Raw genomic sequence first — 22,068 nt, 5'->3', positions numbered from 1 at the left:
GCTCTGGTGCCTAGAGACACAGGAGATATAGAAAGAAAGGGGGGAAAATAAATTAAAAAAAATAAATAAAAGAGGTAGGCACACTGGCAGAAAGGAAAAGAACAAAAGTTACCCGACCCGCGAAGACTGTGCACACAATTAAAAAAATAAATAAAATAAATGCAAAGTCCAAGGCGCTTGACTTAAAGGCACAGCTCAGCCGGTGCCCCCGGCGGCGCGCAAGCCCGGGGCCCGCTCGGCTGCGGTGTGCGGAGCCCTGCGCAATCAGCACCGCGGAGCCGGCACCGCCGCAGACCGGAGCCCGCCGCCCCGCACTCCGCGGCCGCAAGCCCAGCGCAGCCCCGAGCTCCGCACCCGCCCCGCGCGCCCTGCAGCCGGGCGCGCGCAGCCCGAGGCCCCGGCCCCGCAACCCGACCCGCTCGCCAGCGATTGGCCCGAGGCCCAGGCCCCGCCCCCCGATCCCGGGGCGGCCCCGGCGCAGGCCCCGCCCCCAGGCTCCACGGCGCCGCCTGGCTGGCCGGCCGCGCCTGTCAATCAAGCCGAGCGGCGGGCGCCGGGCGCCCTTGGCCCCGCCCCGCCCCTAATTGATCTTCTTGGCGAGCGGAGCCGGCGGCCGGGCTGCAGTCGGGGACTCGCGGGCGGCGGAGGCGCCGCGGAGCAACGCGCGGACGCACGGTCGCCGGGAGGGGAGAAAAAAACAAACAAAAAAAACAACCGCAAAACAACAACAACAAACAACAAAATCCGAAAGCCCCAAATCGAGAAAGCGGAGCCTCGCGGAGCACCTGGCCGGCCGGACGCCGAGCAGGGGAGACAGACGGACGGACGGACGCGAGCGGAGAGGGAAGCGGCGAGGGAGCCGCCGCCGCCGCCGCCGCCGCCGCCACCGCCGCGTCCCCGGCGAGCCGAGCCCGGGCGGCCGACACCATGGGCGCGCACGGCCGGCTGCCCTGGGGGGCGCTCTGCTGCGCCTGGCTGCTGGGCTGTGCGCTCCCCGCCGCGGCGCAGGCTGCCAAGGAAGGTGAGGAAGGCGCCCCCGCGCCCGCAAAGTTTGTTCGCGCTCGTGCATTCGGCCGCGGGGCCGCGGGGCTGCGGGGCCGCCCGGGCTGCAGGGGGGTCGGGCGGGGAGCTCCGGGGCGCGGGGTGGGCAGGGTGGGCACCGGCCGGGTGGGCACGGGAGGCTCGGGCGGGGAGCTCCGGGGAGCGGGGTGGGCACCGGCCGGGTGGCTCCGGCACGGGAGCTGCGGAGAGCACGGCCGCTCGGGCAGGGTGGCCGCAGCACCCAGCACCCAGCACCGTGGCTCCGGCAGGGTGGCCGCAGCACCCAGCACCCAGCACCGTGGCTCCGGCAGGGTGGCCGCAGCACCCAGCACCCAGCACCGTGGCTCCGGCAGGGCGGGCTGGAGCGCGTCCCCGTCCCCGGCGCGGGAGCGCAGGGCCCCGGTTGGGGAAGCGCGGCAGCGAGCCGGCTCCAGTTCCTTCCCCGCGCGGACGGGCGGGCGGCTCGGGCTTCTCCGGCCGCGTCCTCCGCCTCCTGCCGTCCCCGCCGCGGGGTGAAGGGGAGAGTCGGCCCGCGGGCATCAGGGCGGGCGCGCTGGGTGCCGAGCCTTCCCGGGGGCCGCGACTTGTTGGAGCCGGAGGCATTGGCGATGCCATGCGAAGTGGCGCTCCCGGCGCGGTCCGGGCTCCGGCAGAGTAACGGGGGCAGCTGGGGAGGCGCGGCGGGCCGGGGACCCATTCGGGGGCCGGGACACCCATTCTGGGGCCGGGGACACCCATTCGGGGGCCGGGACCCCCATTCGGGGGCCGGGGACACCCATTCAGGGGCCGGGACCCCCATTCGGGGGCCGGGACACCCATTCAGGGGCCGGGGACCCCCATTCGGGGGCTGGGACACCCATTCGGGGGCCGGGATACCCATTCGGGGGCCGGGGACACCCATTCGGGGGCCGGGACCCCTATTCGGGGGCCGGGACACCCATTCGGGGGCCGGGGACACCCATTCGGGGGCCGGGACACAAATTTGAGGGCCGGGGACACCCATTCGAGGGCCGGGGACACCCATTCGGGGGCCGGGACCCCCAGTCAGAAGGCGCAGCAGCGCGGGGAGACCGGTTGGTCGGTCTGGGGCTGCACAGAAGCTAAGGAGCGAGCACAGACCCTCCAGACACCAAGTTCACGTCCCACAGTTGAGGAGCCTAAGTAGCAAAACCCAGGACCCCAGGGCTGGTTCTGCTTGAGGAAAGCGGCTTCGTTTGGGCGACAAGCTGCGCACGTATGTGTGGACAGATTTCCTCTCCTCTGAGCCGTGGGCACAAGGTAAAATACCTTTCGGTGCCTGTAGTTGGAGCTGGGGAAAAATAAATCCATCAGCCAGCGATGTCACCCGTTCTGAATAGTGTCACCGAAGCCCTCGCCTCGCCTGCCTTCTTGTTTTCCAGGGAGTCAGTCTCAGTCTATGACTTTGTGATAAGCTCAGTCTGAAGACTCACACCCGCAGCCCTTGTAATGTGGGTGCAGGTCAGGCTGCTGGACCCTGTGTGTGTGTGATGGGGGCTGCGTGTTGCTGCTGGCCGGCGGTTCCTGCCCCCGAGAAACTTGGTGATTGCTGCTGCTTTCCTCAGCCTGTTGGAGCATCACTGTCCGTGCTCGCCCAGTGCTCGCTCCATAGTCCTGGTTCAGGAAGATCTTGCTCTCTGATCCAGCTGGACCTGACCCCAGTTTCCCCATCTGCAGCCAGTGTGGACGCTGAACCCATTCAGCCCATTCACAGAAAGCAGTGAGTCCCAGAGCTGCTGGCTACTCATTTGCAGATGAAGCAGAGGCTGCTAGAAGCAGGCAGGCAGGCAGGCAGGCAGACAGACAGACAGACACACACACACACACACACACACACACACACAGCACATTGCTCCTCTCACGGCCTGAGGAAGGGACATTTACATGTGGGAACCCACCCTGTGAGGATTCCTTCTCTAGCAGCGTCCTGGGAAAAGTTTGCAGGGCTAGTGTAGCAGGTCTGGGCCTGTGACCCAGCCCCGGAGGAGAGGTGCCTGCAGCCTGGAGCCCCCTCCCCTGCCCCCTGTCTCCTCTGGGTGCATCCTAGGTGGCGGAGAGGCTTCTGGGCTTAGGAGGCCGGCTCCTTTGCATGCAGAAGTGAGATGTCTCCAAGGACACGGGGGTGGCGACCCAGCCGGGCATCTTCGCCTTGCCAGAGCTGCGATTCTGGAAGCCCCCGGGTGGGTGGCGCCCAGGCACCAAGGAACAGGTCCCCGCTCCTGGGAACCACCTGGAGGCGGTGGGTGGCTTCCCAGGGTGGCTGGAGGGAGCCGAGTGCCCTGGGCTTGCGCCTGCCTGGGGGTCGGGGGGCGGCCAGTGCAAGCCCAGGGCCCAGGCTCCCGGGCCCAGGGCAGCTGCTGCTTCTCCTCTGGCCAGTGCCGCCTCCACACCCCAGCAGAGGAGACGGAGCCGGGAAACTGTCTCCCCGCCAGCCAGCCAGGTTCCCGCTGCAGCCAGGGCGCCAGGGCTCCCCCAGTGTCTGCGGGGCTGCTGGGTGCGGTGGGGGTGCCGGGGGCCTCTGGTCCAGCAGCCCCTGCCCCGCCCCGCCCCGTCCCGCAAGCAGCCCCGCCCCGCACCCCGACTGCACCCCAGGCCGGCTGGGCTGGCCCAGGCACGTCCTGCAACCTTGCAATTCCCAGTGGTCCCCTGGCTGGTCTGGTCCAGGGCTCATCAGTTAATTCCTCGTGGTCCCCTGGCTAGCGTGGTCCAACGCACATCCTAAAATCTTGCAGTTCCTGCGGGCCCAGGGCTCATCTGCAAATCTTCTTGGTCCCCTGGCTGCAGCCCTGCAAATCCTCTTGGTCCCCTGGCTGCAAACAATCCTCTTGGTCCCCTGGCTGGTCCGGCCCAGGGCACATCACCTCGTACAGCCCCTGCGGGGTGAGGAGGCTCCCACCTACATAAACCCAGGTCCCAGCCGGGTCTGAGGGCCCCCTTCAGTGCAGGGAGGGTGACTGACTGCCCAGGGGAAGGGTTTCTGCCCAGCGAGCTGGCGGGCGGAGAGGAGAGGGAAGCCTTGTCTTCACTGTGCAGAGCAGCCTGCGGATGAAAGGCTGGGCTCTGAGTTTCTGCTCTGTGCTGTTAGTTTTTTTCCTCTTAACTCGTTTGTCTGCCACGGCCCCTGGCTCCCGCCCCAGGCAGGCTGTGCTGAGCTGGGGTTGTATCTGTAGCCGAATAGCAATAAACAGTAGTCACCAGGCTGATTTCACTTCAGAAACGACCCAAGAAGGTCATCTGGGTTTAAAATCCACATGTCTCTTGTCTGTGCAGAAGACACACATGAGAAATGATAAATCATATTAAAAAGGAGAGTCCTTGGAACCTGTGCTGTTCTTTACGGCTGAGCAACATCAATGAAAATAAACATCGTTTCATGTAAATTCACCAGTCCTATCATGTGTTGATGTTCCAAGTATAAATTATGACTTATTTTAAAAGTGTATCCCTTTCCCCGCATTTGAAAGAAAGTTAAGTGTTTGTGACCAACATTTCAGGGGAGTCTTTCCTGTAAGACGATTTTGTGAAAAAAAAGAAAAAGAAGAGAAAAGAAAAAAAAATGGTCTCAGTGTCTATTTTCATATTTTCAGTTGTAAAGAATAACCTTGACTAGTGTGGAAGAGATGAACATGTACTCAGTTGCATCTTTGTTTCTTTAGCATAGAAAAAAAATTACCTTTCAGATGTACGCTTCTCCTCTAGTGATAATTAAAAGTTCTTTATGCCTGTGCTCTTTATGTACGTCTACAGATCAGCATCTTGCCGAGGTTAATAGTATGCACATTTTTATACTGGAAAATACATTCACTATTCCTGGTCTATTTATATGTGTCAAGATACAAATCAGTTTCAAAGAGTAAAAACTCATTTAACTGTAAAGCAAGTTGGAGAGAGGAGTGAATTGTGCAAATGCTTGAGGGAGGTTGGAGAGCAGGAAGGGATGTGAGGCTGGAAGCCTGACATGTGTTAACACAGGACATGCAAATGCTCTGCCTCGTACTAGTTACTGTTCAAAGTACTCACATGGCTTGTGCTGGCCTTTCTGATCACTCAAAGTGAGCTACAGCTGTCTTCTTGAAGTCAAGTGAGTTTGAGCATATCATTTTGAGAATTAATGTATTGAGATATTTGGAAATTTAAAAAGTGAAATTATTGAAAACAGACGTTTGACTAAGCTACGAATATCTTGCAAACAATAGACTATTTCTTGCATAGCATTGCCTGCTATAAATCTTAATTGGACTCCTTTTGGCTAACCAAGATGCTATTCCTGGAAAAATGTTAATTCTCAAAAAGAACTAGCAAATAATCTTGATAAAATACTGCAAATTAATGGCTAATTGAAGAGTAAAGTGGCGTTAACTATTTCTGTATTTATGCTATTATTTTTGACACGATTTGGAGGGCTTACTGTCTGATTATACTGTGATAGTAATTACTAAGACTTACGCCATTACTTGTCAGACTTTACCCTTAGGCTGTTTCATTTTTTAAAATGCAATTTTTCTATTTTAATATGAACTATCAAATATAATCTTGGTGTTTGGTATATTTCTAAGCAAATGGAATATACTTTCACCAGGTAGGTATTCATTTCACAGTTTACTTCCATAAATGCCCTATGTCTTGAGTCAAAGTGATGATTTTATAAAAATTAAACCTATGCTGAAGGTTTTATCCACATGTTTAAATCTTCCATGGAACATTTGAAAACCACATTTTCTTTTTCAGTGCTGCTGCTGGATTCTAAAGCACAACAAACAGAACTGGAATGGATCTCCTCTCCCCCCAATGGAGTAAGTGCTGCTCATAATATATCAGCCTTTATTTTTCAAGTGAGGAACAAAACCTTTTCCTTCTTCCCCCAGTGGGAAACTCTGCATGTTGAAGCTGTTTTAATGTAAAACACTTCATTCAGTATTTTGTTGTGCTATAACGAGACGTTGAATTCTTGGAATAGAGTGGGCATGCTTAGAATTTGGGGGAAATAAATAAAATCAAGCTCTGTAACCATAATCTTTTGAGTTCTTGTTATGAGTGGAATCATACCTTAGGTCCTGGGCTGTAAACGGTAACTAATAATTACAGAGAACATTCCTTTCATAAACTAACACTTCTAGCGGCGTTATGCTCCTTTAGTCAATCTCCTGGTAGCCTGTATGTAGTCCTTCAAAGCAGGATGTAATTGGTTATCCTTCTTTGAAAATAGTTCTAACTTCATTCAACATAGGTTCTTGAAGCTAACTGAAATTATAATGCGTTGAATATTTTAGTGTAATTTTTTTTTCTATAAAGTATTAGGAACTTCCAAGTGTCCTCATGTGTGCTCTGATACTGTTAATCAGAGTGATGACGGAACATGCACACAGGACAGTAACAGTCCGCCCCAGTAACTGTGAGTGAAAAACACTGCATGAAAATCTGTGAAAACACAAGTGACTCTGTGCCTCCAATTCTGACCAGTATATTTCCTGTAGCAGAAAAGACCCCATGGCAGTTTAGGTGAATGCCTTTGTCTCCATTATCTTATTCTAGTGATGATGGAGGGTATATTGTCCATCTCTTACTAATAGAGAAAACTGTGAGAAAGGTGACTGTGGTTTTACTGAAGTTAATCTTGGGAAATAAAAAAAAAAAAATCTGGAATTAAGGATCGTATAGCAGACATACGACTCTAGGAGGGGTAGCAAATATTGCAAAGACAAGAAAGGGTGCTTTGAGTTTAAGGAAAATATAAAACCAGAGTTTTTCCATGCACTGGAAAGGGCAGTAAGAGTGTAAAATATTAACAGTGGGGGCCAATCTAAAATATTTCCATTCTTCACTAAATTGGTACTAGAGAGCTCGAATCATACTATAGCATTCTGTAGCGGTCAGAATGAGTTATGAGAGAGTAGCTAATTTTCGTGTTTAGATATTAACAAGTACATTAAGCATGAGGCGTTGGTATCAAACTTAAAAGTGAAACCATTACTATGGGTAAAATAACAAATATTATGGAAAGACATTCACAATAATGAAGTACCCTTTTTCCAGTGACAGATATAGCCCATTTTCTCCCATCCAGCAATAAAAAAAAAAAGAGTGATTTTACATCTAAAGTTAGTAAACTGATAGATGATTATAGCATTTCATCCATCTAATCTATAAAATGATAAATTATAACTGTTGTCTCGAACACAGATAGTCCTTTTATCAGTCCAAAGTATCTTGAGTTAATTGTTAACCTACATATCTCCAGGAATCAGAAAGTACATTAGAAAATAGTGGTCGGCAACATGTCTTCTTATATGAACATAAGTGCCTTGCATGTGATCCGATAACTGGAAAGAAGTTGCTATTGATACAAGTTTCTCGAAAGTACTTTTACATCAGAGTCTTGGAAACATAGTATTTTAAGTCGGACTTCTTTTCTAGCCCTGCCCTTTTTTGATATGATTGCAGTCTCTGAGTTCAAAAGAGGGTTTCCTTAAATGCTTTGATCTAGTCTCACTATTTGTTATCTATACAATCTCTGTCTTGAAAATTTCCCCTCAGGAATAAGTCTATAAATAGCATTTAAAATTTAACTGTGTTCCATAGTAAAAATAACTTCTTATTCATGGAACAAAACACTCTAATTGTTTTTCAAGTTAGAAAAAACAATTGTTGAGATGTAGCCTTTTATCATTAGCTTTGATTTCTTCTTCTTCTTCTTTTTTTTTTTTAAACTGGAGAATTGTTAAAACAAGCACATTTATCTTTGGAATTTTTGGTAGATATCGTTATAGTTTTATTTCTTTTAACAATGCCAGTCTAACTAAGAAACTATAAAATCTACCTATGCGGATGGAAGAGTTGGGATCTAGTTGGCTAAGTGCCATTCATTTTACAAATAATATATATGTCTATATATTACAACTAATATATAGACATTCATTGACTACTCACAGATTCAAGTTTTGATCCAAGTTGAATTGTACAGTGGAGGTTTTGCTGCTTTTCATGTGACTTATGGCCTTAGATGCTGTATAACAAATTTGTAGCAGACATGTAATATCACACAAGATGTGAAATTGTCAGTCTTCCTAGTTTTCTAAAAACCACATTAAAAGTCGGTACTAATATACAGAGCATTCCAATAAATTGGTTCTCTGATCATCTTTAACAAATCATACTTCTCATTGCAAGCTCAGGGCTCTGTTTCCCATGTGCTTTAAAGCAGTAGCTTAGATATTACTTGCTGTGCTCCCTTGAAATTGGATACTAGTATTTTTATATTTGATATTTCATAATGATAAAAATACAAATAGATGATTTCGCTATCACTTTGTTTTGAATACATAATTTGGGAAATGTAAAAATTCTAAGAAGCACAGAACATTTTAGGGTGAAATGAATTTGTTTACGGGTGTGAGGAATATAGGTGACGCTCTACATGGCGTGGCTTAACCTGTTCAAATGTTGTAAATTTGAATAAACTTTCCATCTTTTCTTATTTTGTGAAAACATACTATGCGCTTGCTGTAGCAAATACTGTAGTAGCAATTAAGTAGACATATTTAAGTGTCTGATAGTTTTCCTGTCAAACGCTTGTGACTGATCTCTGCCCCAGCAAGCTGATTTGCCAAGCACTATTCTGTGACTTCTGCTTGAGACTCTGTGCACCACTGCAGTAGCTAACTAGCTCTAGCAAATGTCCCTCTGTTGGATCTTATTTGGAAATATTTGTATGAGACTACATTAAAATCATCGACAGTTTGTGGAATAACTTTAGGTTTCAGGGTCTTATCGACATTTCCTTTCCTTTTCTTTTTTCCAGGAGATTTTTTTTTTCTTTCTTCTCTTTCCAGAAGATTCCTCAATGTTTAGTGGTGCTAGGAATTGAACCTAGGCCCCCGGGTGCCGGGGCCTGGCAGTCTAAGTACTAGTGATAGTACTACCACCTCCTCCTGCTTCCTTTTTGTAAAAAGTTATTGATTAAGCATGAAATCAGAAATTCTTCCATGTGTTGTATTATGTATGCTTTAGATGGAAGTGTGTTAGTCTTATGAGCTCTGCTCTATGAAGATTCTAATCTCAGTGCAGACTGTGATCATACATGGAAAGAGAGGTTCCGAGACATGTCTAACAGAAGTGAAACAAGACGAGATCCTCATAGTATGTACAGACAGTGCCAGCTACCCACTGCTCTCCCATCACCTCACTGGTGTTGAAGAAGACTTCCTGTCTTTTCAAGTCTCTGTGTGTCCCGGGGATAGGAGTTCACCAGACTCTCACTAGTGATACACTAACGATTCTTTATGTCCTTTTAAGTGAAAAAAAATATATTTTTTAAAGTAATTTCGTGATGGCTGACTTATGATGCTTTTCAATTTCACAGTGGGAAGAAATCAGTGGTCTGGATGAGAACTACACGCCCATAAGAACCTACCAGGTGTGTCAGGTCATGGAGCCCAACCAGAACAACTGGCTGAGGACTAACTGGATCCCCAAAGGCAACGCACAGAGGATTTTCGTTGAGCTGAAATTCACCCTGAGGGATTGTAACAGTCTTCCTGGAGTACTGGGGACTTGCAAGGAGACCTTTAATCTGTACTATTACGAAACAGACTATGACACTGGCAGGAATCTAAGAGAGAACCTCTATGTCAAAATAGACACCATTGCTGCTGATGAGAGTTTCACTCAAGGTGACCTTGGTGAAAGAAAAATGAAGCTTAACACTGAGGTGAGAGAGATTGGACCTTTGTCCAAAAAGGGATTCTATCTTGCCTTCCAGGATGTAGGTGCTTGTATAGCTCTGGTCTCTGTCAAAGTGTACTACAAGAAGTGCTGGTCCATTATTGAGAACCTAGCTATCTTTCCAGATACAGTGACTGGCTCAGAATTCTCCTCTTTAGTCGAGGTCCGAGGGACATGTGTGAGCAGTGCCGAGGAAGAAGCAGAAAACTCACCCAGGATGCACTGCAGTGCCGAAGGAGAATGGTTAGTGCCCATTGGAAAATGTATCTGCAGAGCAGGTTACCAGCAAAAGGGGGACACGTGTGAACGTAAGTAATATCTGCTCTTCCGTTGTGACTTGCATTTCTTCCTGTTGCAGTATCTGTGCTTTGAGGAATGACGATGGTGTGAGCAGGTGGGCCTGTCCTGGGCCTGCAGGCTGATTCCGTAGGACTGAAAGCAGAGCCAGTGTGGCAGGGCCCGGACGCTGTGCCGTGAGTGCCGAGGAAGATGCTGGCTGCCGCTGGCCTCTCTCATGCCGTGGATGTCAGCGGCTGCAGGGTGGGCTGTGGTTTCTGAGAGCAGCCTGGCGCAGAGTGAGATGACTTTGGTTAGGATGGTTTGATAGGTGATTCCTTCTGCCTTTATTTATTTTTAAATTATCTTTACTTATTTCATTAGATAGTGACAGCCAGAAATCAAGAGAGAAGGAGGTGATAGGGAGAGAGACAGAGAGACACCGGCAGCCTTGCTCCACCACTCCCAGAGCTTTCCCCTGTAGGTGGGGACACGGCAGGCGGTGGGGGGGGGGGGGACTTGAACCTGGGTCCTTGTGCATCATAGCATGTGCGCTCAACACATGTGCCACCACCTGGCCCCTTCCTTCTTCTTTTAAGCCCATACTGCCTCTGGGACAGTGAGTAGGTAGCAGGAGATGGAGTTTAGGGAAATGGCTAATAAGCACTGCATATGGAACTAACTGTGTTTATAAACTTTAGACATTTTCTCAAAAGTACCAAAACTTTGATGTGAAAACATCCTATTTCACTTTTTTATTGTCTTTATTTATTTATTGGATAGAGATGGCCAGAAATTGAGAGGAAAGGGGAGGTAGAGAAGGAGCAAAACAGAGAGACACCTGCAGATCTGCTTCACCACTCACAAGCAAAGCTTTCCCCCTGCAGGTGGGGACCCGGGGGGCGGGGGGCGAACCTGGGTCCTTGTGCATTGTACCATGTGCACTTAACCAGGTGTGCTAGCCCTGAGCCCCGAAACGTCGAATTTCACTTGGTAAATCGCAGCAGTTACTTTTGGCAAAGCTGTCTTTCTTTTCTGAATGAAATAAGGCTTTTCTTCTTTGCCACTGTTCTGGGAAACACGTTTTTGTCAAAGTGGGCCAAGGGAAAGTTTTGTTACTCCAGTACATCTACTGGACATTTTCTGTTTATTTTGAAACAAAAATAGCATGTGAGTTAGTGAGTTCCTTGCTTTGCAAAACGAAGTTTTCTCTTTGATTGCATATTGTGGTCATAATACTTGACCAGTATTTTTCTTTTTAAAGTTATGCCATATGGACCTCAAAGTTATAAATATTTTTCTGCTCGTGCCTATCCTGAGCAATACTCTATTTCTTACAAAAAGGTAATGGTATGTTCTCTGTTGACTTATATTTTATCAAACACAATTTATTCAAATAATAGCTTTTATATATTCTTTGTACACCTAGGGTAAGACAAGAACATGATTTTAAGATTTGTAAATGCTATTTAATTCAGGGGAGACTATAGTTATTATTAATTATCCTAATTAGTGCTTTGATAACATCATATCCAAACACTTTTCTATGTGCTTTATAGATGCACTAGTTCATATAATGACATAGAGAGCGTTGCTGTAGCTATTTTGCAAGACAGATAATTTGGGTAGTCAAGGGGATAAGTATTTGCATTAAGTTAAATGTAAACTAAGGGTATCCTGATTCCACAGCCCAGGTTTCAGTAGCTTCATTGCTCTTATCTCCATCACAAAGAAGGGAAAAAAAATCCTAGCAAGTATTTTTCAATTTCATGACTGAACTTGAATGTCTTGCTAGTAAATCGGCGACAGAGAAGAAATCATAACTTGAAAAGATTTGGATCTGTAATATCCTACAGAGTAACGGAATTCCAGTGTTAGCACAAAAAAGAGAAAACGTGCCTGATGTAATTAACAGTTTTTAATGTGACTTATACATTGAGGTGATCGTTTCCTTAGTTATATAGGGCTTGATAAAATACTGAATATATTAAAATTGATTTCAACAGTGTCTTTTTACTCTTTTAACGAAGCCATTAGTAGTAATTAAAAATTACATATCTACTTGTGTTCTGTTTCTGTTGGGGACACACCATTTACATGGTGAAACTGACAGACTATTCTTTCCCTGGTTGGAGAGTTCAGTAGTTCAGGTCTCTGGCATAGAAAGAACCCTACAGCCCAACCCTCCATTAGGATCTAGCCTAACTGACATTGTGAAGCAAATTCACAAAAGGAAAATGGAGTCAGTTTAAGGATCTCTGACTCTTGCTGAAGGTGCTGAAATGGATTTTACCATTGGTCCTCTTCTCCTGTCCCTCCCTGGCTGTGTGTCTTACTGAGCAGAAGATGCTGTTGCTTCTTCCCTATATGTGGAAATCAAAAAACTGATGAGAATCGATCCCAACTTGTCAGCAAAATGTTACTGCACTGCGTAAATGTCTAAGGAACGTTCTCCATTCACTACACATTTGAAGAAAGGCTGTTTTTATTGAATAGAAGTTAGTAACTACTTGCAATAGTGATGGGCTAGGTGATATATATCTTTTATTTAGGCAACAATGATTTGCAAGATCATTGCCACTTAAGAGCACTTTCTTTTAAGAACATCTTGGTATGCTTTTTCTCCTGTGGATTTTGATTGCTATGAAATTTAAACTTTAGCAGTAACAATGAAAGAGATAAGAACGAAAGCAACAACATGAAAGTACACAGCCCAAACTATCTGAGAACACTGACTTCTTCTCTTAAGCTTTGCCAATCTTGGCCGTGTACGTGGTGAGGTCTGGTCACTGGGACTGCATGTGCCCAAGAGATGCTCTGACTTTCTTGCTCATTCTTCTGTTAGAATAAATAAAATGTCTCAAAGATTTTAAAACATAGTTTTGATTTTTTTTATAATTTAACTCAAATGCTTTCTATGTTTACTTTTTAAGAAAAACTAATAGAAAAAAAAAAAGAAAAGGCGTGTGGGGAGAGATAACATAATGGTTATGCGAAGAGACTCTTCTGCCTTAAACTATGAAGTCCCAGGTTCAGTCCTCCCTCACACCACTTTAAGCCAGAGCTCTAGTAAAGAGGGAGAGGGAGAGGGTGAGGGAGAGAGAGAGAGAGAGAGAACTAAACAAGAGCTATTTCATATTTAAATCCTATACTTCCAAGTACTGAATTTCATAAGAAAAATGTTTTTTTTTTTGTAAAGAGATATTTCAGGGTGACAAAGCCCCAAATTCTACTAAATGAGCAAAATAATCTCATTAAAGGTGATATTATTAAAATCACCCATGTACACTTACTTTGGTTTTGAGGAGTGGAGCAGAATTTGAGCACTGAAATTCCCACCTGCCAACTAGGCTGACGTGGCCTCACTGCACTGTCGTCTGCATTCCTTTGTATTGGGATGGATGGAGTTGGGTAGTACTCATAAGACTTGACTAACATGCACAAAAAGGGGGGGAGTAAAGATGCCCAGCTTAAAAGAGTGTGGGTACGGTGTTGTAGACAGAGTATTCTCTTCATTGCATACACTGTCTTAATTTCTTTTTTTTTTGTAATTTTATTTATTTATTTTCCCTCTTGTCTTTTTTTTTTTTTATTGTCGTTGTAGTTATTATTGTTGTTGTTATTGATGTCCTCGTTGTTGGATAGGGCAGAGAGAAATGGAGAGAGGAGGGGAAGACAGACAGGGGGAGAGAAAGACGGACACCTGCAGACCTGGTTCACTGCCTGTGAAGCGACTCCCCTGCAGGTGGGGAGCCAGGGGGCTGGAACCAGGATCCTTACGGTGGTCCTTGCGCTTTGCGCCACATGCACTTAACCCGCTGCGCTACCAAACTGTCTTAATTTCTAACCCTGCTGATGCTGACAGAGGGATTAGAAACATTCTCCATAATTGTGGGACTGCGTTCATTTGCAAGAACACTTCTCACTCTGGCCTAATTCCAGCCAGTCACTGAGAAAGTGCTTTCCTCTGGAATCAGTCCAGGAGTGTCTTTATACCATTTCTCCTGCTTCCTTTCAATGATCCTGTTAAGCATTTGAAAACAAATTCCAGTCGCATATTGAGGAACACCAAAGCACTTGGGAAAGGTAGCTAGTGAATTCCTAGCCAAATGAGTGTTGTCAGCCACTTCAAGGCGAGTTTATCTGGGCAGCACATTGACTGTATTTGGTAGGAGTGTAAATTCAAATATGAACAGCTATGGACGATTATGACAGTTTTGAAAAGTTCCTAGAAGAATATGTCTTCCCTCATCATTAAAAAGAAATGCTCAATTTTAAACATGAAATCTTTAGTATTTAATATATAGGTTGCTTCTAATTTTTAACATAGAATTTGCAGGATGACATGACAGACATTTAAAAATAGGCAGTGATGGCTAGTTATAGCATAATTTTATTGTCAAAATCTTATTTCTAAATTCGCCTTCTGTTATATCACAGCTTCTTTTTGCAAACTAACCAGCTTGTTTTCTTAGATAAAAAATGTGCTCATTAAAAAAACTGAGAGCAGATTATATGATAGGTTACATACACAGATATTTCAGAAAGCTAATAGGAATATGTTTGGATGTATATTTTCAAGATGCTAAAACCGTAGTAACTATCAAGTCCCGGCACTTAGCATTTTAACTTGAATTTGCAGAAGTAACGTACAGTAAACACAGAACAGTCCGGTTGTCTCATTTACTTCTATCACATTATGAAGGGACTACGAGATGTTTTATTTTCTTCTCTCAACATGGGAAAATGATGGAGATTAGAAATATTCTTCAGTAACAAAATTTGTTGAGAATCTGGAATCCTGTTTGAAGCATTTTAGTCTTACAAGGCCACACCACTTCCTAACATTTGTCCTGGATTTCAACCAATGGATTTTAGCTACTAAAGAATTAAGGAAATGTTATTTTATGGAGGGCAGACTTACTCTTAGCTTTCCTGGGCAGTTGTACTTATAAATACTTTTTTTCTTCTAAACACTACCTCCTTTTGTTTTCAAAATTGCTCTGATTTGGAGGATAAAATATGAAAATCCTAATTGTGAAAAATATGGGCAATTAATTTTACCATATAGATGTTACTTGCTTGCACAATATACACTGCTTAATTGATTTTTTTCTGAAATCGAACAAAGATTTATTAATGTACCTTTTACAATGAATTTCCTGTTAACGCTTTAGATACTTATACATCTCTAATTTTAATATAGGTAATTTCACAAATCATTTCATCATTTCACTAATAACCTAATCAAGTCTAGTATTTTAACAATATATAACTTTTGGACATGTGTTCCTGTAAACAAAGACCTTCTATTTTAATGCAGTTCATAATATTAAAAGCTGTGTTAGTTGATTGGATTTTTGAAGATCATACTTTTGCCCCACGAAACTGGAATTAATTCATTCTATGTTCATGATAGCAAATCAGTCCTTATGGCTCCCCATATTCATAATCAAATATGCAGAAATCTGTGATCACCAGCAGAGCTAATAGAAACAGCTCAGGTAATGAAGTCGTGGGCCTTTCAGTCTGACTCCAAAACAAACCACGTGCATAAAATAGGACAGGCGCTCGAAGCCTTAATTTCCTTAAGTTGTAAAATGAGGCTAATAAAAATAGTTCCTTCCTCATAGGACTTTTGTCTGAATTGAATGAAATGTTGCATGTAAAAACCCTAAAAATAATATCTGGGCCACAGCAAATAATCAATGAGTGCTTGCTATCATTTTACTATTAATAATGCAACAAGGAGCTTGCTAAGTAAAGAAGCTCGTAGCAGTGAGTGAATATATATCTCACAGGTCACAAATAGCTAAATATCCTAACCCCAGCTGTGCAGATCATGTGAAATACTGGGGTTAGCCCAGACACCCCAGTCGCAGCCTCTCCCACTGAATGAAGTCCTTAGACTACCTGAGAAACAGTGTCGAAATTTTGGCCTGTTCTATTAATATGAGTTAAACAAATACGGTTTTGTGCAATGCATAATGCAAAGGAAAAAATACTTTAGAGCTGACTTACCTGGAACCGTGAAACATGTTTTCTCCTAGTGAAATTGGTGTAGGCTGTTTTTAAAGCTGTGTAGCTGTAAGTTATTTGTTGCCTTGAAGCTTATACAAAAACAAACAAACAAACCCTTGAACTGTGTTTCCAAACTAATGTGACAAAGCAGTCTTAAAAGGTGGGTGTGGTTTAAATAATTTAAAGAAGGCCATGGTGGGTGTTTCTCTTTATCTGGAAAGGATGAGAAAGGATGAGAAGTTGTCAGGGAGAGTGACAGCACATGTATGAGGATCTTGTGCAGGGAAAAAATGAAAAAGAGGCATGTCAACTCATCCCCAAGAAACTATTGCTAGATTAAGTTTTTGTTTTTAATTTTTTAAAATATTTATTCCCTTCTGTTGCCCTTGTTTTGTTGTTGGAGTTATTATTGTCGCTGTTATTGATGTCGTTGTTGGATAGGACAGAGAGAAATGGAGAGAGGAGGGGAAGACAGAGAGGGAGAGAGAAAGACAGACACCTGCAGACCTGCTTCACCGCCTGTGAAGCGACTCCCCTGTAGGTGGGCAGCCGGGATCCTTCTGCTGGTCCCTGCACTTTGTGCCACGTGCGCTTAACCCGCTGCGCTACCTAGCGACCCTCGAGATTAAGGATTTTGTTAATTGCTGACAAGAGGTGTTTTTAGTTTAAATGTTTTGCATGCAGTAATTTGGGTCTGTGGAAAGATAGGCCAAGCTCATGGTATCCATCTTAAAGGAAAAAAAAAAAAACTGTAGATATTATACTGACTATATTCATATATGTGTTACACACACTTTTTAAAAAGAAGAAATCACAGCGGAGTTAGCAGTGAGTTAACTGAACTCTATCACAGCGTGGTAGACGGCTTCTAAGCAAGTCGGTCTGGCTCTGGCTTCCCTGTGCTGACCAGCACATTGATCATCTCTTAGAGATGAAAATCCTGACTGTTGCAAGTATATACACACAGAGTGTACACAAGTATCTTACAAAATAGCTTGAATGATGACACGAATATGAATAGTTCTTTCACTTAACAGTAATTCCAATGTTACAAACATGTCACCTTTTTTTATTCTTGTTATTTTCTTAATTCCTTTTTTATATTTATTTATTTATTTTCCCCTTTTGTTGCCCTTGTTGTTTTATTGTTGTAGTTATTATTGTTATTGATGTCTTCATTGTTGGATAGGGCAGAGAGAAATGGAGAGAGGAGGGGAAGACAGAGAGGGGGACAGAAAGACAGACACCTGCAGACCTGCTTCACCGCCTGTGAAGTGACTCCCTGCCAAGTGGGGAGCCGGGGGCTGAACCGAGCTTCTTAGGCCGGTCCTTGCGCATTGCTCCATGTACGTTTAGCCCGCTGTACTACCGCAGGACTCCCATGATCTACGGCTTCTTTAGTGACCTCGCTTTCTGATTCTGTTGGTAGCTGTTGGCAAAATCATTCTGGGTCTGTGCCTGTCTGACTTTTCTGCTCCCTGTGCCACGTGTCTTAGCTCAGGCTGTTAACCTTCTGCCCTTCCTCGCCATTTCAAATTAAATGTCACCCCCACGCCTCCTTTTCCACGACTCTTCCTGTGGATATTTAACAAGTGTTCTGTCCTCTCCCCGTGGGAATCGTCATATCTATATGATTTTAATTATTATTTGTAATTTCTTTTCACAGTTCTGAATCTTCTTAATCAAACCATACTTTTAGCTTTTAATTCCCTTATGCTACCTAACTTGTCCAATAAATATTTGTCCAATTTTTAAAAGAACTGACCAGATACTACCCACTGCTGCAGTAGATAAGTTCTCAGTTTGAGTTCATATCACCGTTTAATTCGTTGTTGTGTATGGTTAGATCCTCTGATTAGATTTAAGCCTTGTGTGTCAGAACTCTTCGGCCATATTTCATTTTTCCTCATAGAATATAGCAAGACGACAAGATAATAATTAGCATACAGGGCAAGTGTCTGCTTCAGGTGAGCAGTTCATTTCTGTTAAAGTACTGTTACCATATTTACTGTCAGCTTCGTCTTATTCTCCTTGTGTTCCAGCCTGTGTCTTTCTGTTTAGTCTGTGTCTCCTTTCTCTGATGCAAACAAAGCCAGTTCTACTCTGTAAAAGTCTGTATCTGGAGGAGAGACAGTTCCAAAAAGCTGATGCTATTTTCTAAAAGGAGTCTTGAACTATAGTCATATTTATCTTATATGAGAAAGTGACTTGCAGGATACTGATTTATGGAATTTATATGCATTATGATTATTTTATGATAACATGCTTCCAAATTGTATGTTGGGAAAATTATTGCTAGTTTGACCTAGAGACCAAACATGCTAGAGGTGAACTTAGAAAATCCATCCCTTGGGAGTCGGGCAGTGGCTCAGTGGGTTAAGCGCATGTGGCACAAAGCACAAGGACCGGCATAAGGATCCCGGTTCGAGCCCCCGGCTCCCCACCTGCAGGGGAGTCGCTTCACAGGCGGTGAAGCAGGTCTGCAGGTGTCTGTCTTTCTCTCCCCCCTCTGTCTTCCCCTCCCCCTTCATTTCTCTCTGTCCTATCCAACAGCGACATGAGTAACAACAACAATAACTACAACAATAAAACAACAAGGACAACAAAAGCGAATAAATAAATATTAAAAAAAAAGAAAATCCATCCCTAAACTAATTATTAAATTCTCTGTGTAAACTGGAAATAATACGATTTTAGTGTGTTGAAATATACTTCTGCTATGTGAATTATAATTGCACTAGAGTTTGTATATTCTCCAAATTATCTTCGTTCATTTCAGATTTTCATAATGCTTATCTCAAGAATTTTGTTTTCATTTTTGTTTTTTTTCTGTAGATAGACATTGAAAGGGAGAGAGAGAGAGAGAGAGAGAGAGAGACAGACCAAGTCACTGAGGCGTCACTACAGCAGGGGCCGGGCTCAGCGCTGAGCACTGCACCATCCCACTGACTTCTTTCTCTGGATGGAGATACCTGATGCGTTTAGTTAGACATGGAGTTAAAAGTTCCAGTGGACAGTCCCCTTTCTGGACGCCATGATGTTGTCATCTTCTCCTGCCTCTGCAGAGGGTTCTTTCTTAAAATTCTTTAAATATCTATGAAGAATGACCACTAGATACTTCAGTTAGAATTTCACCTGTCTTCTACTTGGACATCATTGGTTTAATTTAAAATTATATACATCTTTTTTATTATTATTATGACTCATCTTCATCATTAACATGTCTAATTTAACTTTCTAGGGTTTATAATTTTTTCTCTTTTTTTTCCACCAGGGTTATCGCTGGGGCTCGGTGCCGGCACTACAAATCCACCGCTCCAGGTGGCTGCTTTTTTCTATTTTTTCTTTTCTATCTTTATTGGCTAGAGACAGAGAGAAGTCGAGGTGGTGGGGCACAGAGAGGGAAAGAGAAAGAGAGATCCCTGCAGACCTGCTTCACCATTTGTGAGGCGTTCCTGCTTCAGGTGGGGAGCCGGGGGGCGGGGGCTCGAACTTGGGTCCTTAAACATGGTGCTGGGAGTGCCACCACCCAGCCCTCCATAGCCGTCACACATGATCTGTGAATGTCTGTGATTACTTTGGCAAGTACACGGTGACTTTTTCCGTACTGATGACATTGCTGTCTTATCATCCAAATACACATGGCCTGAACTTTTGCTTTTAACATGAGTTGTCTCTGAAACTTCTACTAGCCAACTTCTTTTTATTATTATTATTTTAATATCGTTGATTTATTTATTAGATGAAGACAGAGAAATTGAGAGGGGAGGGGAGGTAGAGAGAGAGAGATAGAGAGAGGGGGAGAGACAGAGAGACACCTGCAGCCCTGCCTCACCGCTCATGAAGCTTTCCCCCTGCAGGGGAGGACCAGGGACTTGAACCCAGGTCCTTGTGCTCTGTGATGTGAGCACTTAACCAGGTGCGCCACTGCCTGGCCCCCTGGCCAACTTCTTTAGGCAGGCATCACTAATGTGTCATTTTATTTGTGGTGCTATTTTATATAAAGTAGATGTTGTACACAATGTGATCAGTTCTTGCTGGGGGTAAATTGGGTTATGTATTATTTTTTTTCTATATGTGTCTTAAAAATCTGAAGTACTAACACAGAAGAAAACATCAGCCAAGGTTTTATTCTTTATTTGTTAAATTACATGAACTTATCTTACTGTACTCATGATATCTCAAAAATTAGTTTTATCAGAGTATGTCTTGGAGAGGATATTCGTATTCTGTTGAGACAGGCTAAGCAGAGGGCTATTTGTATGTATTTAAGATTTTTTAAAGTTCGGGTGGTAAAAGCAATGTAACCTTGCTTGAATTTAGTTCAGATTAACACATTATAGACATTATTTTTGATTTTCTGCTTGTATCAACACTGCTAGAAGTTGTAGAATCTGTATGTTCCTCAACCAGTAATCAAGCAGTGACATTTTATTAAAATTCTGAGCGATATGTACTTCAGCTGAAAGAATGCTGAACCAAGTCTGCATTCTTCTGTCAAATCCTGTGGTCTCGTGATGTATTGTACATCTTTTATTTAGTCTGGGGTAGCCAGTAACAAAATCAGGGAAAATAAATTCTGAAAAAAATTAATGGTTCCATTCTGTGTGTGTATTTTCAATTTCCCACTCTGTTCCTTTATTACACCATGTACTGTTGCTTATAGTATTTATGGCTTCCAATGTATTAGAACGCCAGGAGACTTTCAGAGGACATACCGATTTGGGCCTGGGGGTGGCACATCTGCTTGAGTGCACATGCCACAGTGCGCAGGGACACAGGTTCAAGCCTCCAGTCCTCATCTGCAGGTTGTGCTTCATGGGCCGTGAAAGTGCTGCAAATATCTTTCTCTCTTTCTCTTTCTCTTTCTCTCTCTTTCTATCGCCTCTTCCCTTCTCAATTTCTCTGTCTCCCTCCAACAAATGCAGTATAAAAAAGAAAGAAAGAAAGAAAGAAAGAAAGAAAGAAAGAAAGAAAGAAAGAAAGAAAGAGACGCACTGAGTTTTACATTTTGTTTCACGTGTCAGTGAGGTAACCCTGACTTTAACCCTTCACCTTTGGAGGCAGCAGCCTCAGACCTGCACGGAAGCCATTAGCAATGGCTCTGAGTAAATCTTAAGTCTGGAGAGCAGAGTAAATTCACGATGAATAAAATGACTTCCACTGGAGTCATTGACACCTAATGGCTTCACTAGCTAATGATATCAGTTAATGACATGTAATTGAAACTAATAGAAGATGAGTTAACTGAATACACTCAATTGTTTTTAAAAGTATATCTTCTACATCAATGGATGAAAAAAGGACTTGTATTACACAATGCCTCATTCCGTTGGTATTTTCTTGGAAAGAGATGTCAGAGAGGATATGCACTCACTCTGATATACAAGTTCCTCTAGCACAGCTGTGCTGCGGACAGACATTCTTGTACTTCTTGAGAGTGGTTCTCCTCCATGGTAATTAGGACAGCAAACCTTTGGAGTTTGAGTGGACCTTAAGGGGAAAAAAGTAAATCCAAGAACAGTTTTTAAACTGTGACAACTAAAGACTCCATTCATTCAGTCCTACCAGCTCACTTATGACAGATCCCAAAGTCAAATCAGAGCTTATTTTTTGCACTTTTCCACACCACACATCCATTATACGTGCACGGCTATGCACATACGTTTATATAAACACAGCTCACATGCCCCATGCACACACGGCATACCTAGTGCCCACCCCTGACCTCAGGGAGAGGGGAAATGGCAGCATGGCAGCATAACACAATCACAACAAAACCCCATGGTGTCATTTCCCCCTTGACCTGTTTTTAGATTTCAGAGTTTCTGTAAACTAGCCTCTTAGTAAGTGCTTAGTAGTTAAAACTTTATTGGTTAGTGGACATTTGAATTGACAATTAAAAAAAAGTCAGATGGGAAATTCTTTTATTAAAAAATGCTTAAGGGAGTCGGGCGGTAGCGCAGTGGGTTAAGCGCAGGTGGTGCAAAG

General features: G+C 44.3%; 1 protein-coding gene across 7 annotated transcripts in view; it reads left to right on the top strand.

The window, feature by feature from the left end:
• Positions 1 to 853: 853 nt before the first annotated feature.
• The window catches only part of EPHA7 (EPH receptor A7), a 234,920-nt gene continuing 213,705 nt past the window's right edge, over positions 854 to 22,068 (top strand). For 6 of the 7 annotated variants that reach the window (XM_060188665.1, XM_060188664.1, XM_060188663.1 and 3 more), the window contains exons 1-3: positions 855 to 1,021; positions 5,788 to 5,852; positions 9,419 to 10,088. In XM_060188665.1, coding sequence (XP_060044648.1) covers positions 928 to 1,021; positions 5,788 to 5,852; positions 9,419 to 10,088 — 829 coding nt within the window. In that variant the 5' untranslated portion in view covers positions 855 to 927. Of the gene's footprint in view, positions 1,022 to 5,787; positions 5,853 to 9,418; positions 10,089 to 22,068 lie in introns of all 7 variants that reach the window. The other variant, XM_060188668.1, reaches the window with a different exon arrangement.

Source organism: Erinaceus europaeus, chromosome 4, assembly GCF_950295315.1.
Source record: "Erinaceus europaeus chromosome 4, mEriEur2.1, whole genome shotgun sequence".
NCBI classification, from domain to species: Eukaryota; Metazoa; Chordata; class Mammalia; order Eulipotyphla; family Erinaceidae; genus Erinaceus; species Erinaceus europaeus.
Note: the sequence above shows the minus strand (reverse complement) of the source record. Positions and strands in the feature narration are given on the sequence as shown.